The following is a 21,083-nucleotide window of genomic DNA, read 5'->3' as shown; positions in this document are numbered from 1 at the left end:
ACAAATGCAAAATGAGGGGGGAGACTTAGCACAAGTGGATTTTTGTCTCATGAGATTCGCTGAAGTGTATTATTTTCCCTAGAAATGCCTTAGTCCCAGCTTGTGCTTGTCTTAATTTTCTCCACAGCCCTCGCAGGGTACTTTGCATATTAGTAAGTATGAGCTGACTTGAATTGAATTAAGCTTGGTGCGATCCAGCTGCTCTTGAGGCAACTGGCGCCCCAAAGGCATGGAGATAGAGCAGTCCTTTTCAATAACTAATCTGTGGAACTATTTCCTACTCTATGTAAGTCCTGGAATTCTTACAGTCACAAAGTGTGGAAAATGGCTGGATATTAAAGCAGGACGTTACAGACCTACTAAGCCAACCTTGTCAGATTTCTCTTCCCTTCACCCCGAAGTAGAGTATCAGGAGTTAAAACTTCAGGAGTTACGCAGAACTCTAAGCCACATCTACTCTTACATTCTTGGGATTATTTGGGTCAATAGTTTGTCTTTCATGTGGTGTGTTTACATATGGTTGGAAGTGCTGAAGTCATTTTCACTGAGAGCATTACAAAGTAGAGAGTCTGAATGCTACAAAGGGGGGTGATTGTTATTAACAGTCAATCAAGAGAAACAACAATTGAATCAGGAGTTGAATGGGTAAAACAATATAGAGTTAGTGTTTTGTGAATTTTGTGTATTTAAAAAAAAGACCTAGGACATTAAACCAAAAGTAAACCAACTGAAAATTGGTAGTTCTTTTAATTTTATACTCATTTAATTTGTGGACTAATTCTTGATGCATATGTTTAGCCAAAAGTTGAAAAGCAAATACAAAGATCAAATTTCCGCCTCCACTCCCCACCCCTAAAGAAGGACGTTAAAAGTACTTAACTTACACATTTTACTGGGTTGATTTATTTAAAGCTCAGTTGACCTAAATGTTATAAAACGTCTACACATAAAGATGTTAGCAGGTATTTTTATATGGGCAAATCCTGAATATGATGGAAATGTGATTTCAACTTGGAACATACAACTAGCAAATTTAAGAATAGGAGTTTTCTTTTTAGCTTGTTGTGGAAATAACACCATGTCTTTGTTTTCAGTTAACAGGGTGAAGTCACTGCCAGAGCTTGACTTCCTGCTATGAAAAAGGTAAGGTATGAAAGAAAGGAACAATCCCAGTGGAAATTCCACCATAAGATCACATACCGACCAAATCTTACTATTTAGTATTTCCACTTGTAGACTAGATTTTATTTGACATAAATATATCAAAAAGTATGTGCTTTTAATTTAAATTTCTTTCTTTCTGAAAAACAAAAAGCAAGGCATCTGTTCTATAAAATGAATAAACTTAGGTAGAGTTTGCTAAGTACTGTGTTTTCTAACTGTGGCCTCTAGAGTTTATTTAATGTGGTTCATCTTCAGGAAGTTGCAGAGTAATGAAGAGTCTTACAGGAAATAGTGACAGTTTTACTGTTATCTTTAGGAAAAGTCCCACGAAACAAAGGAAACCATTTTTAAACTTAGAATTTTTTTTTAAGCTCAGTTTAGGATTGTATAATAGAGCAAAGCATGCCTATTGTTTGCAGTTATTCCTTTAATAATAATAATTATCACACATGTTTTGGTGATTAGCTCCCTAAAATCCTCATGAATTTTAGGTAGGTTAAATTAGAGTTGTTTTTTTTTTTTTTTTTTCCCTTAAGGCTTGGAATAGATATTTAAAGACTTGTCCAAAGCCACATAACCAGTTAGTGGCAGAACTGGTGCTAAGGACAGGTTTGCTGACTTTAGCTCCATCTCCATTGTTTTGTTTTTTTCTCATTACTTCATCCTATCTTATTTAATTTACTATGGGGAAATATATTCTGAGGAAAATAAAAATAAATGGAAAAGAATAACATGAATTCTAAATTAAGGCTGTTGTTTTAGTAATTTTCAGCATCCTGGTGTATTTCATTCCCAGGATGTTAATGCCCTGCAGTGGCTGCTGACATGCAGCAATGAGGCTGCAGACTTGGGCTCAGGAGTCAGGCACTTGGGTGGGGCTCGTTCTGCCCCTCACTAAGTGTGAGAGCTTGTGTCTCAGCTGCCCCTTTGGAAGATGGAGAGCATAGCAAAACCTACCTTTGGGGGTTGTTGTGAGAATTCAATGAAGTATAGTTTATTTAAAGTATTTATAATAGCGTTGATGTATATACTAAGTGCTCCCCAAATGTTAGAGACTTTATATTTACTTTAATAATTAATATTATCAAGGAAGATGAAAGATTTATTTTCCTCAATTAAAAAACTAAAAAAAGTTAGGGATCAAGGGGAAATTCACTTTCTGGAGAGGGGCTTCTCAGTGCTCCAGTGATCTCATAAGCATTGTTAGTTCACGGTAAGGGCCATTGAATGAGAAACAGAAGAATAATGTTTTCAATTAGTAAACATTTTATAAACAAGGTAAATTAGCAGCTTAGTTACTAAATTAAATTATCTTGCTTTGAAACTCAGGCTTTCTTCTAAAGAAATATTTGTTAAATAGACTAAGAAGTCCCTTCAGATGTGGCATTACTTCTCAGAATAAGCACTGTCAGGAATTCTGGGTAAATGTATTTAAGACATGGATTAAATATTCACTAAGTATGTGAGTTTAAAAATTATAAAAGTCTTGGGAGTTTGTTTTAGAAAATCTACCAAAAGTAAGCACTGTGAAAGTAGTAGTTTAATTTTTGGTTCTGATTAGAGAAACTGACACTCCTTTTTTTTTCTCAGCCAGTTAAATATATATAGAATTAGAAACTGGTAAAGTTGGAAGAAAACACTTCTGATCATGCGGTCTTATGCTTTTCAAGCTTCTCACCATGGCACCTAATTACAAAAATGTAACCTATGAAAACCAGGAGGAGCAGCTGTAGTTGTTTCAAGAGAGGGGGTTGGAGCTGGGCTCACCGCTTCTGCAGAACTCTGCAAAGCCCGTGAGCGCACCTCCCCTTCAACAGGTGAGGAAACTGACTCCGTAGGCAATGTGCGCCTTACTCAAAGACACACTTTCAGACAGACAGTGGCGGAGCCAGTTCTTGAATAAATACCCTCTCCTCTTTTGATTTTACCCTATATCCTTCCTAGTAAAGGATCTGTAAATTAGAGCCCTTTAACAATCCAGATCCTTTTCTCTTCTCCACTTTTATTATAGAGTTGTACTGACAGAAAGTCCATTTAGCTTGATATCAGCATGACGGGCATGTCCTTGGATCAGTGCAAATCCATCCCAATTACTGTTTAATTGATTAACTCATTAATATCTGTTAATCACCTGCTCTGTGCACCTACTGGGCGCCATATTACGCCCTGGGAATATCAAGTTGATGAAAACGCCATCTTTTCCCTCATAGGTAGAAGAGGAATGTAGAGAGAGATGCATAAATAAATACTGTGTCTCTTGTAGTGGCTTAGCTAGAAAGTAAAAATTGTGTGAAAAATATTAATTCTTTAAACATTAAATATTAATCATTATATAATGCTCTGTTCATGGTAAATGCAATACTTATATACTGGAAGGAAAGGCAGGATTTTGATTAATTTTTATTAATTTATATTTTTATTTAGACTTTTTTTTAAAAAAGTTACTTTATTTTTAATGATTTTTTTTTTATTAAGTAAGTAATTTAGTTATTGCTGTGAGTCACAAATCCCATGGGCTGGATGCCCCCTGATCTCCGTTGGGTGGTTAGGTCACTGATGAAGTTGAATAATGCTGAGGATGGAGGGTTCTTTCTTGTAGTCTAATCCTACACTGGAACCTGAACGGGTGGTAATGGGGAGTATAGACCTCCTGATAGAAATATATCTCCTTATGTAATTACTGATGGCCAAGGTCGCTGTTTATCCTAACTAGTCAAAGTTGCTTTAAGCCTAGAGTGGTTCCTCTCAATGATTAAGCTTGATTGATTAGCCATGATCAAGACAAAATCAAAGACTTCCTTTGGCAGGGAAAATTAATGGCACCAGAGACCCGTGCAACTATGCTAGGCCTTACTTCGGGATTCCTTGCCTTCTAGAAGCCTTGTTCATATTAAAGTTCAGAATTTTGAGGATCACCTAGCCCCTGTTACAAGTGCTTACCTGACTGTCGCTACCTTGATGTTGAATTGTGCTTCTTTTTGATTGTTACAGTAAATCAGAATTTCTCTATTGCTTGCTATCATAGTAGGCTGCCCACCATACAGTGAATCCTCCCTTACTTTATTCTACCATGTCGAACAATGTTTACTGCTCTACCAACCTTAAGGAGGGTATCTGGTTCTCTTTTGTATCCTGATCCATGTATCTGTGCTTGCTTCTACCTGAAAGCTTACTGCACTAAGCGTTCTCTGTAATAATGTTTGTACTGTAGACTTTAGTTTCCATGATGGAGTCATTTGTAATGGACAAACCTTCCTGCAATAAATAACTAAAAAAGCTGGACAGAATATGTAAGATAATAGATTGAAGACATTGGAGAGCAACTGACATAGTCGGGACGCAAGGGTGGTTCTGATCCTTGAGAGAAGAGAAGCACATTGGCTGCACTTAAATTCTCCCTGGCTACCCCTATGAGAGCATTGTCTAAATTTTAGCACAGGTAAATGAAGTATAAGAAGAAAGTGGCGGGCTTCCCTGGTGGCGCAGTGGTTGGGAATCTGCCTGCCGATGCAGGGGACACGGGTTCGTGCCCCGGTCTGGGAAGATCCCATGTGCCGCGGAGCGGCTGGGCCCGTGAGCCATGGCCGCTGAGCATGCGCGTCCGGAGCCTGTGCTCTGCAGCAGGAGAGGCCACAGCAGTGAGAGGCCCGTGCACCGCAAAAAAACAAATAAATAAATAAATTACAAGATGTGCTTTAAAACCAGAAAAAAAATAATGACCAAAACCCAAGAGAAAAAAGACAATAAACACATACATGATTTAGATATTGCTATTATCAGATAGGGACTTTAAAATAACTATGGTAAATCTGATCAAGAAAATGGAGAAAATGATGTACAAAATAGATGAAAATATAACTTCAACAGAGAATTGGAATCCATATAAATTAATCAAATGGACCTTCTTGAGCTGAAAAATACAATATTTAATATTAAAAACTTTGGATGTTTTGAACAGCCAGGTGAACACATTATTGATGAACTAGAAGACACAGGATTGATGAACTAGAAGACAGGTCAAAATAAGCTAAGAGAGAATGGAAACAGAATAGAACATAAAAGACACATGGTACACAAACTGACTTCTGAACTCCCTATTCTCCAGAAAGAGACTTCATACTTGGAAGCTCTATGGATTGCTTTTTTCTAGACTATTGGATGCTACTAGAAACATACTTAGACATATCTAATTCCATTGCTGATTCAAAGCATTTGCATTTTCAAGGGAACTTAGGGAACTGAGAGATGCTTTTGTTAACCTTAATGGAAAATCTATTTCCTTTAAGTTGTATCTTTACCAAAATTGGACAACTTCTGAAAAGAGAACAGAGTACAAGATCTTAGGGAGTAGAAATAATCTATATCAAGTTTTCTTCCTAAAGGAAATAATGCAACGTCTTAAGAGTGTATTTTCATGTTTTAGTTTTCTTTTTTTCATTTTTATTCTAGTTTTTATTTCAAAACTATTTGGATCAGTAGCAGATCTCTGTCCCTTTTACTTTATTCTGTTTTCTTTGCTTCCCACTTTTGATCTGTCAGTGCTTGTGTTCTGTGCCTTTTTACTATATTAAAAGTCTATAAGGTTTTCCATTTCTGGAAAATTAGGCAGAGAGCAGAATTTTTGATCCAAGTTTTCATAATTTGCAGCATGAGAACTGTTTCGGTTGCAATGCATCTTTTATGGGTTTTAAACTATTTTTTCTTGAGACTTTTGTGCATTGCTTGTAGCCCACCCTGACACTGTTGGGGGAAAATAACATACTCTGACAGTAGTCTTACTGGTGTCTTGGAAAAAGACAAAAACGTGGAAGGCAGATTAATGAAGATATTAATGAAAAGTGGATAGTGTATTTTATTTCTTTCTATTCACTGATTCTCAACTAAAAATTAACCAAAAGCCAATGCTTGGTAACATAAAACCTTGGCTATGTTATATATGTGGAAATGGCTTCTGACCTAGAAATAACATTGTGTTCCCTCCCACCCCCTACCTTTTTCACCCAACAGCCTCATCCCTTCCCCTCCCCGACAAATCCTTGATGATAAAGAGATTTCCTCTGTATACCCAATAACACATGAATCCAATTGCAAAGAACTGATTACACCACAACTCTGCCTAATATATTGATACTATGATGACCCAGTTTCTGAGGCTAAGATTTTTTTCTTGATCATAAAATGCTTTCACAGATGTTAAGTCACTTGATTTTCTCAAAAATTGTGTGAGGTACGGAGAGCGAGTATTATTACACCTATTTCACAATAAGGAGACTAAGGTAGATGAAGTGACTCACCCAAGGCAATAGCTAGTAAGCTTTAAAGCCAGGACTCATGCCTTTGCTACTCTTCAGTGTTGACACCCTTACTTAGGAGGCTTGGGTGGAATGGTAGGTGGATGCTAGGAGCATTGTTATTATTGAAATGTTTTCATAGTATAAAGTAGGACTATGCCTACCTTAAATCCATGATAGGTATAGACTATATTTTGACTACTGTTCTAGTGCTAGTGGAAGAGAGATGTTCTACTTTGCAGAAGCCTTTTACAATATGAATCCCTAAATCCTTTTGGGAAATGGTAAAAAACAATAGTTTTAGAAATTTGTGCGGACCTTAATAAAGAGGAAATGAATACCCATAAGTGGTTTGACAAGCTCAGGAAAATGTTCTTGGGAATGTGCAATAATGGTTCAGATTAGATGACATCCTGAATCAGAAAGGACTTTGCAGATCCACAGTTATTTAAGGTGTGGACCAACAGGACGCCAAGCATTAAAGCATGTTCTGTGACTACTCCTAGTGTCAAGGTCATATTGGGAGACAATTCTTGGAGTGTCTTGGAGTCTCACATTTCTCCCTGTCTTATGAGCAAAGGAAGTAACTAACTTTATTCCACTCTATTATTTCCAGAATGTTTGTGCAGTGAACAGCCTTAGAAGATGTAGATAGTGTCTCCCTTCAGAGCAAAAGGCAGGCATGCTTACTGTCCAGTATAAAAGATTCAGGTTCCCTAAGCTCAGGGTCCTTCTCCTATAATGCTTATTGTATGTACAGGTGTCACCTGACCCTCTTTGTGTTGCCCTATGGGAATTGGCTCTCTGGGAACTAGTGCAAGAAAATAATGATATTCTGGCTACCACTACTGCTGAGAGGAATAAAGTCAATTGTGTCTGACACAGGCATGTCACATATTCTTCCAGCATCTGTAAAAGTATGAATGTTAGTTTGCAAATAGCCTTCACCGCACAGTTCTGACATGTCTCAAGCCATCTCCTCCTCTCCTAATCTCTGTTCTAGTGCAAAAAAAAAAACCAACAAAAAACCACAAGACATTTTGAGTCCATGAATGTGGTTTTCTGAGTCTTGTGTATTTTTAGCAGGATGATTCTGGCATTTCACAATGAACATTGTGGAAACCAGATATGTAGTTGGTAGAGATCAATCAGCAAATCATGACACTGCAGAGAAGTTGGGGATTCTTAGATAATTCACTGCTCCTCTTCCCCTGCAGACTTCAGTCTCTTTAAGTCCAGCCTTGAACAAACCTGGGATATAGGTCTTCAGTCTGAGGAACTGCTTTTATTTTCCCATTTTATTACTCAACATATTTGGAAATTATCCTCATTGTTCCTCACCAGGCTGGATTTTCATCCTTAGCTCATTACTAGACTTCCATTTCTGCATAGCCCTCCAGTTCTTGGCAAGATAACTGTGTTCTCTCTCTTGATTTTTTATGATGGAAATTAACACAAAAAAACATCTCTGATAATATTTAAGATCATTTAAGATGGGGAATGTTTTTTAGCATTCTAGATTAGGTAGGGGCCAGTCATGGGTAAGAAAGTTCTCCAACCTTGGACTCTCCTCTTGTTAAAGGTTAATACAATTTTCTAAGACTTAATGCTGCCTAAGGACTCTGAGGTTCACTTCTGTGCCTGACCCCTTTTATTTATGCTCTCTGTCTTCAGGATTTGGAGCTTAGTTTGAGCCCATTAACTTATGGTTTACTTATTCTTCCACAGTTCTGCCTTCTCCCTTCCAAGCCCCCAGTAAGTCACCCATTTGATTCTGGGAGCTGGTCAACCCTGATGCCTTGCAGAAGCTCAATAAATATTTGTAGAATGATTAAATGGAGGTACTGGATCTTTTTTTGAGCCTTTTAACCAGAGCTCTTCAATCTAACCAGTACCTTGATTTCTCCAATAAAAAATACATGGAAAGAGAGATAATAATGCTACCAGTCATGCATAATATAATACCAATACTGGCCAAGAGCTTACCTTATGCTTGGTACCGTGCCAAGCGCTTTAGATATATTGCCTTATTTAATCCTCGCAAATTTACTACATGATTACCAACATTTTACAGATGTAAAAATGGGCACAGGGAGAGTTTTTAATTTTTCTGAAGTCACACAGTGACAGAACTGAGATTCTTCTACCTTGTAAGAGCCAGAGTTATTTGGTGCACATATTACATGGTTAAAGAAGAAAATTGAACGTTTACTTTTGGGTAAGGCTAACTTAAATCAGCCATAAAAATGTCTTCTTTGTCTCAGTATCAGGTAAAAGATCAGAGTCAAGCCAGAAAACCTGAACTTTGTGGAAAGCAAGCCATGGGTATTCTTGTCCAACTCCTCATTTACACAGCTCCCTCTCATATCAGTTGGGTGATTGGTTAATTTCTTCTTTCATTTATTCTAAGAATATTTATTGAAACCTGATTTGGTACATAGCACTGTTCCTAAGAATTCAGGCTAAGTGAAGAGAAGTAATTCCCCTTAGGGGAAGGAGAGCATTCCTTGTGGACCTGCCTGAGGCCAGGAGTTTCCCCCAAAGAACTGGAAGAAGATAGAACTGTTGTGAAGGGTCGAGATACAGACTGGGGACTCCTTCAGTGCTTGTAAATTCCTGAGGGCAGGGACTGTATCCGTGTCTTTCATGGCTGCATCCTTTGTGCTGAGTACACTGCCTGACACACAGGAGTTGCTTCAAAACTATGGTCCAACTGAATTAAATCAATAGCCTCCTAGGATGGTTTTTTTTTGCCTTATCATTCTTCTAGAATTTTACTAAAGTTGTTGATTGGAAAAATTGGATACATTGGTTTATTATAAGTGTTCAGATATTAGATTAAACGTGACCAAGTTTCAGTTTCTGCTTTTTCTTTTTCTCTAACCAGAAAAGAACTTTGTCATTTACCACATTTCATTTTCCTTTAGTACTGTATTTTGGATCAGGACAGTATTTCTTTTTTTTTACTTCCAAAATACAGAAAACAATACTATAGAAAAACTGCTCACATGTGATAAACTAAACTATGTAAATATACATAGTCTGCTAGGTTGGGTCATATGCAACTGACAATATTTGGGAGTTTTTGACCTTTAGTGTTTAAACTTAATGGATTATGCTTTATTTTCCTCTTCTTTTTTTTAAAATAAAACAACTGAGATGCCTATAAAAGAAGAAAAATTTCTCCACAAAAATTTCTATGGCATTTTTCAGGTTGGTGTACTTCTGGCTATAATGAAAGATGTTTGCATTTTTCCTTTGCCTTATCAGAATTCTTCCTAACTGGATGGCCTGTGGCACAAACTTACTTTCCCAGCTCTAACTATTATGTGAATGTGTGCTGGATAATTTATTTCATATTATTTGAGGCCTTGTGAGTATTATTAGAATGAGAGGAAACCATGAAATTATGGGTTCTTGGTTCACTACTTTAACAAATATTTACTGAGAGCCAACAAAAACAATATTTACTGCATGAGCGGAAAACGAAAAGACACAGTTCTTGCCTCCTTTGACTTTATTTTTTTTACTTTTTAAATTTTTTTGGACTAATATCTGCTATTTATTGGACAATTTGCACAGCACTGTGCTACACATCACATACATTATTTCAACTGTTTCTCACGGAAGCCCTATGAGGTAGATATTGCATCCACACCTTACAGAGAACACAACAGTTTCAGAAAACTAAGCTGCTTGCCCCTGATCACACTGCAAGGGAGAAGCCAAACCATAATACGATCCTAACCTGTCTCACGCACCAGTACAACCTGACAGGGACAAAACTTATCTCCATGTATGAAAGATCCAGGTTTTCAAAGAGAGGTAGAATCACTTCATTTTATAATCACATTTAGTATCAGTGGCATCAGTGTCTGAAAAAAAGGTCTCTAAACCATTCTTCCAGTTTAACTAATTCTGCTAAAATGTCAGAAATGGCATCATCAGTGAAGCTGCCCATTAGCCCTCTGGAACAAAACATCCAATGAAATGGGCCTTTATTTATATTTAGTGCAAATTACACTTCCAGGACTTTAGCTTGGAGCTATCCCCCTGCACAGCTATGTAAGCAGATTAAATAAATTATGGTATATTCATTTAGTAGAACTTTATGTAGCCAAAAAAAGAAAGAGGTTCTTTGTTCCTTACCTACGGATATGGAATGACCTCCACTGGGGAAAACACCATATATAGTTTGCTATCATTTGTATAAAACACCCCCATACATGTGTTTGTTCAGGCACAAAATCTTTCACAAAAGGATATAGGAAACTAGTGAGTGCCTGAATCCAGGAAGAGGAAGTAGGAGCTGGGGGACAATACAGATCACTTTGTATTGACCCAGGGGGAAAGTTATGTATTTAAACTTTTTTTTCAATTAAAAATAATTATGGACTATTATACATTTGAAAAATTACAAGAGTAATTTATGGTTGCAGAAAGAAAAACACAAAGTCTTCTTATGAGAATCACTATAAGTTATAATGTAAATACATTTTTAATGTAAAAAGGCATGAAATTTCCTTTATAGACAACTTCTCATTTATCTACCATGTAGTGTCAAATGCGCCTGTAATCCCATGAAATAAGTATGATTCTTATGAGAGAATAGAGCCAGATCAAATGCATCATTAAGAAAAAATATGCATACTAGACTATGAATTCTACTGAGGACAAAGGCCATTACTTTAAATACTTTAAAATTCTCCAGTTCCTGATAGGGTTCTCAGAACAGAGTTTCTTGGTTAATGAATAGCAAATTGATTTATTGGTTAAATTAGCAACTATGGAGCTTCCTGACAACAACATAAAATTAGTGGATAATTCACCAGAAACTGGCTTCTAGATTTTCATTTTAATTACTACTTTGAAACAACATAATTTAGTACCAAAGGTTTAAACACCCAATATAATTGCTAGACTGTGAAATCAGCATTATTTATATCTCATCAGCTCTACAAAACTCATCAATTTTTCTTTTGAAAACGGTAGTAGAAATCCCAAAGAATAAGGGAGAGACTACTAATTTAAGGTCATGTTTACTAATCTAGCACCATAATTCCATTCTCAGGACCTCCCAAGTGGCCAGAAGGAGGAAGGGAAGAAGTGAGGATGTTTGAAAAGTAAGGGTTGTTCTTAACTTGTGGCCCCATTTGTGCTGTAAGGCAATACAGGGTCTAGCAAAGAAGAAAATTGCTGAGGCTGGAGATGAAAACAAAAGCTTTTGGTTCAGATGGTAAAGGAGGCCCTCAAGAACAGTAGAATCAGTTTATCCAGGAGGCAGTGCTGGAGTCGGCCTCATGAACTAGGGGATTTCTTCTTGGTGTCCACGTCCTTTTCAACTTCTTCAAGTTTTTTAGCCAGGTTTGGTATGTCATAGCGCTGAGCCAGATACTTTCCCACCACGTTGCCAAGAGTAAATCTAAGCAGGAACTGGAGCATGTGTCGGCAAGGAGGGCTCGAAGGGCAGCTGCAGCTCCGTGGGCCATCCGAGGCTGCCTCACCCGGCATGATGCCTCCTTTGACTTTATTGTTTATGGTTTCTATTGTTTATCTCAAAGAGCCTTGTAAATAAATATAAAATTATAGTTGTGATAGGTGCTTTGAAGGAGAGTGCATAATAATATAACTGTAAATACTAGGGGGAATGGGTCAAGTTGGGGACGTCAGGGAGGATCTTTCTGAGGAAGTGAAGGCTGAGCCAAGGTCAAGTACAGTTTTTACCCGGATGAAAGGAGACCAGCAGTGGGGATATGAAATAACACAGTCCAGTTCAGTTCACTGAATGTTTACAGAATGCCTACCGTATGCCAGACACTATGATTAGATGCTGGGAAATAAAAAATGAATGAGACATGGTCTTTGCCCCAGTAAATTACTCACTATCAGGGTTTCATCTTCATGCAATTGATAAATGAGGAGAGCCACACCGTATGTGTTTGTTTTGCTTCCATGTAGTTTGAGTTTCCTTTGTGTCAGGATTCCCTCAGCTAGCCAAGTCTTTCTGAAGAAATCAAACACGGTCTTTTTGTCATGGAATCAAAGTTTAATAAATAAATATACATAGTCTTCTAGATTCAAGTCCAGCAAGGCTATTCTAGTCTTTACCATCAATTACATGTGGCCTCACAGTGGAGCTCAGGCCTGTTTCAGACCCGCCAACAGCACGGCACCAGGAAGGGAGCCTGACTGCCACCAAACAAGAGACCCAGTATTTCTTTCTTTCTTTCTTTCTTTTTCTTTTAACATCTTTATTGGAGTATAATTGCTTTACAATGGTGTGTTAGTTTCTGCTTATAGCAAAGTGAATCAGCTATACATATACATATATCCCCATATCTCCTCCCTCTTGCATCTCCAACCCACCCTCCCTATCCCACAAATTCCCATACAAATTGTGAAATTTTTTGTTCTAGTTCTATAAAAAATGCCATTGGTAGTTTGATAGGGAGTGCAGTGAATCTGCAGATTGCCTTGAGTAGTGTAGTCATTTTCACAATGTTGATTCTTCCAATCCAAGAACATGGTATATCTCTCCAACTTTTTGTATCATCTTTAATTTCTTTCATCAGTGTCTTATTGTTTTCTGCATACAGGTCTTTTGTCTCGTTAGGTAGGTTTATTCCTAGGTATGTTATTCTTTTTGTTGCAGTCATAAATGGGAGTGTTTCCTTAATTTCTCTTTCAGATTTTTCATCATTAGTGTATAGGAGTGCAAGAAATTTCTGTGCATTAATTTTGTATCCTGCTACTTTACTAAATTCATTGATTAGCTCTAGTAGTTTTCAGGTAGCGTCTTTAGGATTTCTCTATGTATAGTATCATGTCATCTGCAAACAGTGACAGTTTTACTTCCTTTCTGATCTGGATTCCTTTCATTTCTTTTTCTTCTCTGATTGCTTTGGCTAAAAATTCCAAAACTATGTTGAATAATTTGGTGAGAGTGGGCAATCTTGTGTTGTTCCTGATTTTAATGGAAATGGTTTCAGTTTTTCACCTTTGAGAATGATGTTGGCTGTGGGTTTGTCATATATGGCCTTTATTATGTTGAGGTAAGTTCCCTCTATGCCTACTTTCTGGAGGGTTTTTTATCATAAATCGGTGTTGAATTTTGTCGAAAGCTTTTCTGCATCTATTGAGATGATCATATGGATTTTATCCTTCAATTTTTTAATATGGTGTATCACATTGCTTGATTTGCGTATATTGAAGAATCCTTGCATTCCTGGGATAAACTCCACTTGTTCATGGTGTATGATCCTTTCAATGGGCTGTTGGATTCTGTTTGCTAGTATTTTGTTGAGGATTTTTGCATCTATGTTCATCAGTGTTATTGGCCTGTAGTTTTCTTTTCTTGTGATATCTTTGTCTGGTTTTGGTATCAGGGTGATAGTGGCCTTGTAGAATGAGTTTGGGAGTGTTCCTCCCTCTGCTATATTTTGGAAGAGTTTGAGAAGGATAGGTGTTATCTCTTCTCTAAATGTTTGATAGAATTCGCCTGTGAAGCCATCTGGTCCTGGGCTTTTGTTTGTTGCAAGATTTTTAATCACAGTTTCAATTTCAGTGTTTGTGATTGGTCTGTTCATATTTTCTATTTTTCCTGTTTCAGTCTCAGAAGGTTGTGCATTTCTAAGAATGTATCCATATCTTCCAGGTTGTCCATTTTATTGGCATGTAGTTGCTTGTAGTAATCTCTCATGATTCTTTGTATTTCTGCAGTGTCAGTTGTTACTTTTCCTTTTTCATTTCTAATTCTATTGATTTGAGTCTTCTCCCTTTTTTTCTTGATCAGTCTGGCTAATGGTTTATCAATTTTGTTTATCTTCTCAAAGAACCAGCTCTTAGTTTTATTGATCTTTGCTATTGTTTCCTTCATTTCTTTTTCATTTATTTCTGATCTGATCTTTATGATTTCTTTCCTTCTGCTAACTTTGGAGATTTTTTGTTCTTTCTCTAATTGCTTTAAGTGTAAGGTTAGGTTGTTTATTTGAGATGTTTCTTGTTTCTTGAGGTAGGTTTGTATTGCTATAAACTTCGCTCTTAGAACTGCTTTTGCTGCGTCCCATAGGTTTTGTGTCATCATGTTTTCATCGTCATTTGTTTCTAGGTATTTTTAAAATTTTATCTTTGATTTCTTCTGTGATCTCTTGGTTATTTAGTAGTGTATTTTTTAGCCTCCATGTGTTTGTAGTTTTTACAGATTTTTTCTTGTAATTGATATCTAGTCTCCGCGTTGTGGTCAGAAAAGATACATGATACGATCTCAATTTTCTTAAATTTACCAAGGCTTGATTTGTGACCCAAGATATGATGTATCCTGGAGAATGTTCCATGAGCACTTGAGGAGAAAGTGCATTCTGTTGTTTTTGGATGAAATGTCCTATAAATATCAATTAAGTCCATCATGTATAATGTGTCATTTAAAGCTTGTGTTTCCTTATTTATTTTCATTTTGGATGATCTGTCCTTTGGTGAAAGTGGGGTGTTAAAATCCCCTACTATTATTGTGTTACTGTCAATTTCCCCTTTTATGGCTGTTAGCATTTGCCTTATGTTGAGGTGCTCCTACAGTGGGTGCATAAATATTTACAATTGTTATATCTTCTTCTTGGATTGATCCCTTGATCATTATGTAGTGTCCTTCTTTGTCTCTTGTAATAGTCTTTATTTTAAAGTCTATTTTGTCTGATATGAGAAGTGCTACTCCACCTTTCATTTGATTTCCATTTGCATGGAAGATCTTTTTCCATGCCCTCACTTTCAGTCTGTATGTGTCCCTAGGTCTGAAATGGGTCTCTTGTAGACAGCATATATATGGGTCTTGTTTTTGTATCCATTCAGCCAGTCTGTGTCTTTTGGTTGGAGCATTTAATCTATTTACATTTAAGGTAATTATGGATATGTATGTTCCTATTGCCATTTTCTTCATTGTTTTGGGTTTGTGTCTCAGTTCTGCTGTCTCATTCATTGTTTTCTTACTTTTCACTCTTCTTTGCAAGGACTCACAAACGTCCTTTATAGTTAGTGTCAATATATTATACTATTAAGCCTCTCTCGTCCTGGCTGCAAATCCTAAACACTTGTTTTCTTTTCCTGTTTTTCATTATTACTATTTTTTTTTGTTTTTTCATCTTTGAGGATTGATTTGTTAGAGGGCAAGTAATATTTCTAAGGGGACTCTTAGATATTGCATCACTAAGTGACTTGTCCAACTTCACAGCATGCCCTTGATTATGGAGCAATCAAGTAGAAAAGAGGAAAAGCTCCCAAATTTTCTTTCTTAACTGAGTATGCATAGCCAATATTGCACAGATTCAATAAATATGTTAACTAAATGGTGGAATATTAGTAGTTTGGGTTTATCAACTAAGAAGTTTTAGTTTAAAGACTGTAAGAAATTATGTTAGAGACAACAGCATTAAGTGGCCTTTTGGGTAATATAGCTCTGTATTCACAATCCATGAAACTTTTGAGACTTTGCTTTTGAAAATTCAGCCTGTGTTCTAAGAATTCCACACTCTTCCTGTGAAGAGTTATTATCAACCCTGTTGATGAGAGCTGTGATTTTTGCCTAAAGTTTCTAAATGAATGTGGTGAATGTCTAGCAAGTGTCTGTCTGTCTAGCAAGTCATTTGCGCTATCTCATTTCCAGATTATTTTGTAAAAAGGAATTTACATGAGTACCATTTTACCCCTTGAATAACTATGTCTGCTAATTTATTTTCTGGAAGTTTTATTAACAATATACTGCAGTAATGATCTAGCCCAAGACGTTCTTGTATTATTTTGGAGCTAGTTGCTCGTGATTCATAGCACGTTGGACATCCAAGCTATGGTTAACTGGTGGTCAAGTTAGGAAATTCTGTTTCCATTAATTCTCCCTTTCTTAGCCCAGAACACCTCTCCACTCATTTTTTTCCTTTTGATTTGTCATGCTTATAGTCACTGCTTGGTGTTTTCAAACCCAAAGTAGACACAATGACATGCCATAATAAGTATTGTTCCTACTGCACTTCCAGCTTAGCTAAAAACAGGAAATACAGGCCATTTTGTGGAAAAGCTCACTTTTGTGATATTTCTAACCCAAGAGGTTTGGATCAGCTTTGGTTGAGTGTCTGAACTTTTGGCTTCTTACTTACAGTAAACCTTCTATCTTCAGAATTTTAGCACCATTTCTACTTATAAGATTATACCTTCTTTATTTAGATTATGCTGACACATGAATCAGTTTGCTTTGAAACCATTTTTATTTAATATGAGGAGGTACTTGTAGCCAAAACGTGTACATAAGAAAATTGTGTGAACCATAAGATTTAAAGCATAATAGTAGAAATAGCCTTACTTCCCATAGTTTCAAGACTTTCCTTACTCATTGGACAGTTTATTTAAAATGGGTCTATTATTTTAAGGCTTTACCCATTAAGTGAACATTTGATGCAGAAATTTACTATGTAAAATAAATCCAGAAGCAAAAAATGCTAGATTAGGTAAAGTAGTCAGACAATTCTTTTGGTAAGGAACACCAGGCCCTACCAGAAAATAAATCTAAATTACTTTGCACTTAAAAAATCAACCAATTGATTTTTAGTAATCCTAGGAGGCAGAGGGAGTTTAAAGTTAGAACTTCATGTACACTGTATTTTTTTCAAGATCCAGTGAGGTAAAAATTGAATTGGATAGATTAGCAAAAGAAGCCACATAAGGTTACACTTATGTGATTCCAGGAAAATGGGGTGGCCTTGGGCAATTCATTATGTTATTTTTCAGTGTCAGTGAAGGGCCTGAGTTTTCTTGGTTTCTTCCATATTTGTGATTGGGGAGATTGGCCATAATGAATCAGATGGATTGCATTGTTTCATTCATTCTCTTCTGACTTAGCCATGTAATGTGATCCTACAAAACGTTCATCATGGTTTTCAAGCATGATAAATGGTGACATGAGCTATAATTCCAGATTGAGTCATTAAAGTTTATTTCATTTGCCTTTGTGAGATACAATTGGCTACATTTCTTTTTCCACCCTTGATTTAGTTTTAAAGACAAGTCATCTCAAGGAAGGGAGATGAAAAAAATAATAATGTCAAGGAACATGGAGGTTAGAGATAAGAAAAGCATTTTCAGAGGAATCAGAGCTCTTCAGCCCTAACCTTTATTGAGAAAATATTTTAACTCAATATTTGTTGAAGTTCTGAAATGACCGAATAGCTCCTTTTATTCTATGTCTTCTTACTTCTATTTAGCTGGAATGTACTGGACAGGATTAGAAATGGCTATTCTTTCGGTTTTTTGTTTGTTTGTTTTGTTTGTTTGTTTTATGGTTTAGACTAAAAACAAAGTTCCAGAGTTCTTAAAACTAATCTCTCTTTATGAGATTCCAAGCCTTTGTGTAAGCTCAGAAAGTGGAGACAATATCTAGGTTTTTAAACAGTTTATCAAACTGTATATAACATACTAAACTTTAAAAATTTTGCTCATGGTTGAGTTGACAATACAATCTTCCATCCCAGGTCAACCATCCTCCCCTAAACCTTCTTCCAAAGCAAGAAAAACAAAGTAAAAGACAGCTAATACCTGTTAAAATCCTGCATAAGCCAAACATTTTTCTATTGTGTCTGTATCACATGATATCCATTTTCCTCTGCATAATTCTTGGAATAATATCACTCACAATTTAAAATCTTACATTTCAGATTTTTAAGCTCTAACTGAATAATACTGGATGAGTTAGAAAGTCCTAATAGTGAATTTATAAAGAAATATTGACAGAGCTTGGATTCTCATAATGCTGGTGGGTACCATGATTATAATAATGGTTTCCTTTAAAACTCTTCCATTAAATGTTCCAAACATTGGAATTTGTAGTTTTTCCTTTGGTCCAGAGATCAAAAACATGAACAATTTTACATTTCTAAGGTTGGACAGCATCTGTGTTTCCACAATTTCTGTGGGAAAGAAATCCACCCTTTCTCAGTTTTATTAACAACCACCATTTTGGCTCCAATATGTGCCATTTCAAGCACTTTCATTATGTCTCATATCTCCTTTTAGGAAGTAGGAGTCTGCCTATTGCTTTTTTCCCCCTTTTTTCTTATTGGCTTTCAAAAATTACATACTGTAGTGAAAAGTGGTTTAAAAATTGAAGATAGTGTAACATAGTGGTTAAAAAGGTATTGTGAGAGACAGATTGTTTGAGGTCAAATCCTTCTGCTCTTTAGTAACTATGTGAGTTAGGCAAGCTGTGTGACTCTAAGCCTTATTTCCCTCATCTGTAAAATGTGTATATTAATAGTATTTGTCTTGTAGCAGATACTATTAATCCTTTTGTAAGGATTAAATAAGGTGACGAATGTAAGGCGACTGGATCATGGTAAACTCTCAGCAACTGGTGCCACTACCAGATGTTCTATTTATTTTTAAAAGATAATTTGGAAATATTTTCTAATAGCAGTTACTGTCTTACTAAGATAATTTTATTTTGTAACAAGCATGTTTTAGTGTTTCTATTTTAGAATAAAATAAATTAAATCTGATTTATTCATTCAACAGCTCTTTCTTAAGTACCTAGTATGTGCCAGTTGACTAAAGACAGCTCCTTCCTTTATAAATTATGATGCTTGCTGTAGGCTTTTTCTGTTTTGGTTTGTTATTGTGGCTATCAGATTATGGAAGTTCCTCTGCATTCCTAGTTTGTTACAAAGTTTTTCTACTATGAATGAATGTTGAGTTTTATCAAATGATTATTTTTTTCCTGGATCTTTTGAGATGACCATATGAGCTTTCTGTTTTCTTTTTCTTTAAGTTTGTTGAATTTTATTAAAAGATTTTAAGTATTAAATCACCCATGCATTTCTAGTTGAAACAAATCTTGGTTGTGGTATTTTATCCTTTTCATATACTACTAGATTCGATTTGCTTATATTTTGTGTATGATTTTTATATCTGTGCTCATGGGAGAAATTGGCTTGTTCTTGTTGTGCTTCTTTCTTATAAAATTCTTGTCAGAATTTGATATCAACCTGCTGCCCTCCCAAAATGAGATTGGAAATATTTCCTTATTTCTTTTTTCTAGAAGACTTTGTGTAAGATTGGTGTTATTTCTTCCTTAAAGGTTTCAAGGAATCACTGATGTAAGCTGGGCCTAAAGTTTTCTTCCTGGGAGAAAAATTACATTTTCTTCTTGGGAGAGAAATTGATTTCTTTTACAGATACAAGTACTATTGAGACTTTTCATTTTTCTTGTGTCAGTTTTTCTTCCTTCTTTCCTTCCTTCCTTCCTTCCATCCTTCTGTTTTTCCTTCTTTCTGCAGTTCTATTTCTATAACTTTAGTAAATACGTTGCATACATATACATACCTTTAAGAAATAAATGTTATCTATGTTATTCTGTGGATTGCCTTATCTTTTAGTAACATAGCTTAGAGGTTTTTTTTCTATATCAGTAGCTATAAGACTTTCTTATTCTTTTAATGGCTGCATAACATTCCACAGTATGAAATCACCATATTTTATTTAATGAATCCCCTACTGAGGAATATTTAGATTGTTTCCAAAGCTTGACTATTGTAAACAATAATGTAATAAGCCTTATTGCACATATATCTGAATGTATACATAGAAACATTTATTTCATTTTACTTTTTTTACACCTTGGTAGTAACTGTATCTAGCATAAACAGTGGAAATTAGATTATTGATTACTGTCTTCTTCACATTCTAATGAGGTAGGCTTAGAATTATTTTTTATTTTCTGAATGATATTTTTTGCACTACACTGGCACCTTGGTGTGTCACCTTACCAACCCTGCCTTCATTACTTATTACTGCTCAGGTTTGGTTTATTGTAATATCCTTTAATTGATTTTCACTTCATTTCCATAAATTTTTTCAATAGAGGAAAATCTATACAGGGACAAAATTTTGTCTCTTTTGTTCAGTGCTTTATCCCTAATGCTTAGTATAGAGTCTGGCACATAGTAGGTGCTCAAAAAAAGGGAATAATTCATGGAGAGACACAGTGAGATATAATGATTTTAACACAACAGTCACTGTGAGCTGAGAGATATTCATTCATTTATTTAATGAATGATTTTTAGGGGTTATGGTAACCAGTGGAATGTTTGGTGTTTAAGATGCTAAGATGACTAACATACCAGGCCTATGTCTCACAGACTAGAGGGAACAGATGCATAATGGGCCAATTATAATGCAATGTCATAAGTACTGTAATGACATTGGGAGGCAGAGAAGAATGGGCAAGGAAACTGACTCAGAGAGACATGGAAGGCTTATGGAGGGCAGGATGCTGGAACTGGAGGTTCCAGCAGGAGGTAGTAAGAGGAGTAGTAGACACAGAGGTTTGGAGATGTGTGATGTAGTAGGAAAAGGGGAGAAGTTCAGAGTCATTTGATGTGTAGAAAGCATTGGTGAGAGCAGATTGTTGAGGGGCTGTAATAACGCATGGCTGAGGTATGAGAAGTGATGGTAGAAGGTGGCTTGGGTTAGACTGTGAAAGTCCCTGGGTTCTACAGGAAGAAGTCTGGATTTTTATCATATAGTCAGTAGAGACACTGCAGGTTTTAAAGTAATAGAGTGTACACCTGTAACTAACACATCATTGTTAATCAACTA

The 21,083-nt window shown here is 36.1% G+C and overlaps 1 protein-coding gene and 1 long non-coding RNA gene across 7 annotated transcripts in view; one reads left to right on the top strand and one right to left on the bottom strand.

Annotated features, from left to right (window-relative positions):
* The window catches only part of LOC113609180 (uncharacterized), a 278,992-nt gene that overhangs the window by 20,822 nt on the left and 237,087 nt on the right, over window positions 1-21,083 (top strand). For 3 of the 6 annotated variants that reach the window (XR_003428536.1, XR_003428537.1, XR_003428535.1), the window contains exons 2-3: window positions 1,095-1,143; window positions 2,755-2,981. This is a non-coding gene — a long non-coding RNA (uncharacterized LOC113609180). The remainder of the gene's footprint in view (window positions 1-1,094; window positions 1,144-2,754; window positions 2,982-21,083) is intronic. The other 3 variants (XR_003428538.1, XR_003428540.1, XR_003428539.1) reach the window with 1 other exon arrangement.
* Window positions 11,659-11,897, bottom strand: LOC113609174 (short transmembrane mitochondrial protein 1-like). Its single transcript, XM_027086245.1, has one exon. It carries the CDS (start codon window positions 11,895-11,897, stop codon window positions 11,754-11,756), a length of 144 nt encoding a protein of 47 aa, XP_026942046.1. The 3' UTR covers window positions 11,659-11,753.

The sequence above is a fragment of the Aethalodelphis obliquidens genome, unplaced genomic scaffold (genome assembly GCF_003676395.1).
Source record: "Aethalodelphis obliquidens isolate GAN/ISIS:26980383/991018 unplaced genomic scaffold, ASM367639v1 scaffold3, whole genome shotgun sequence".
Taxonomy (NCBI): domain Eukaryota; kingdom Metazoa; phylum Chordata; class Mammalia; order Artiodactyla; family Delphinidae; genus Aethalodelphis; species Aethalodelphis obliquidens.
This window is presented reverse-complemented; position numbering and strand designations above follow the sequence as displayed.

What these genes read in the sequence shown, in the direction of transcription:
- LOC113609174 (XM_027086245.1), bottom strand. Translation starts at nt 11,897, where the DNA reads ATGCTCCAGTTCCTGCTTAGATTTACTCTTGGCAACGTGGTGGGAAAG.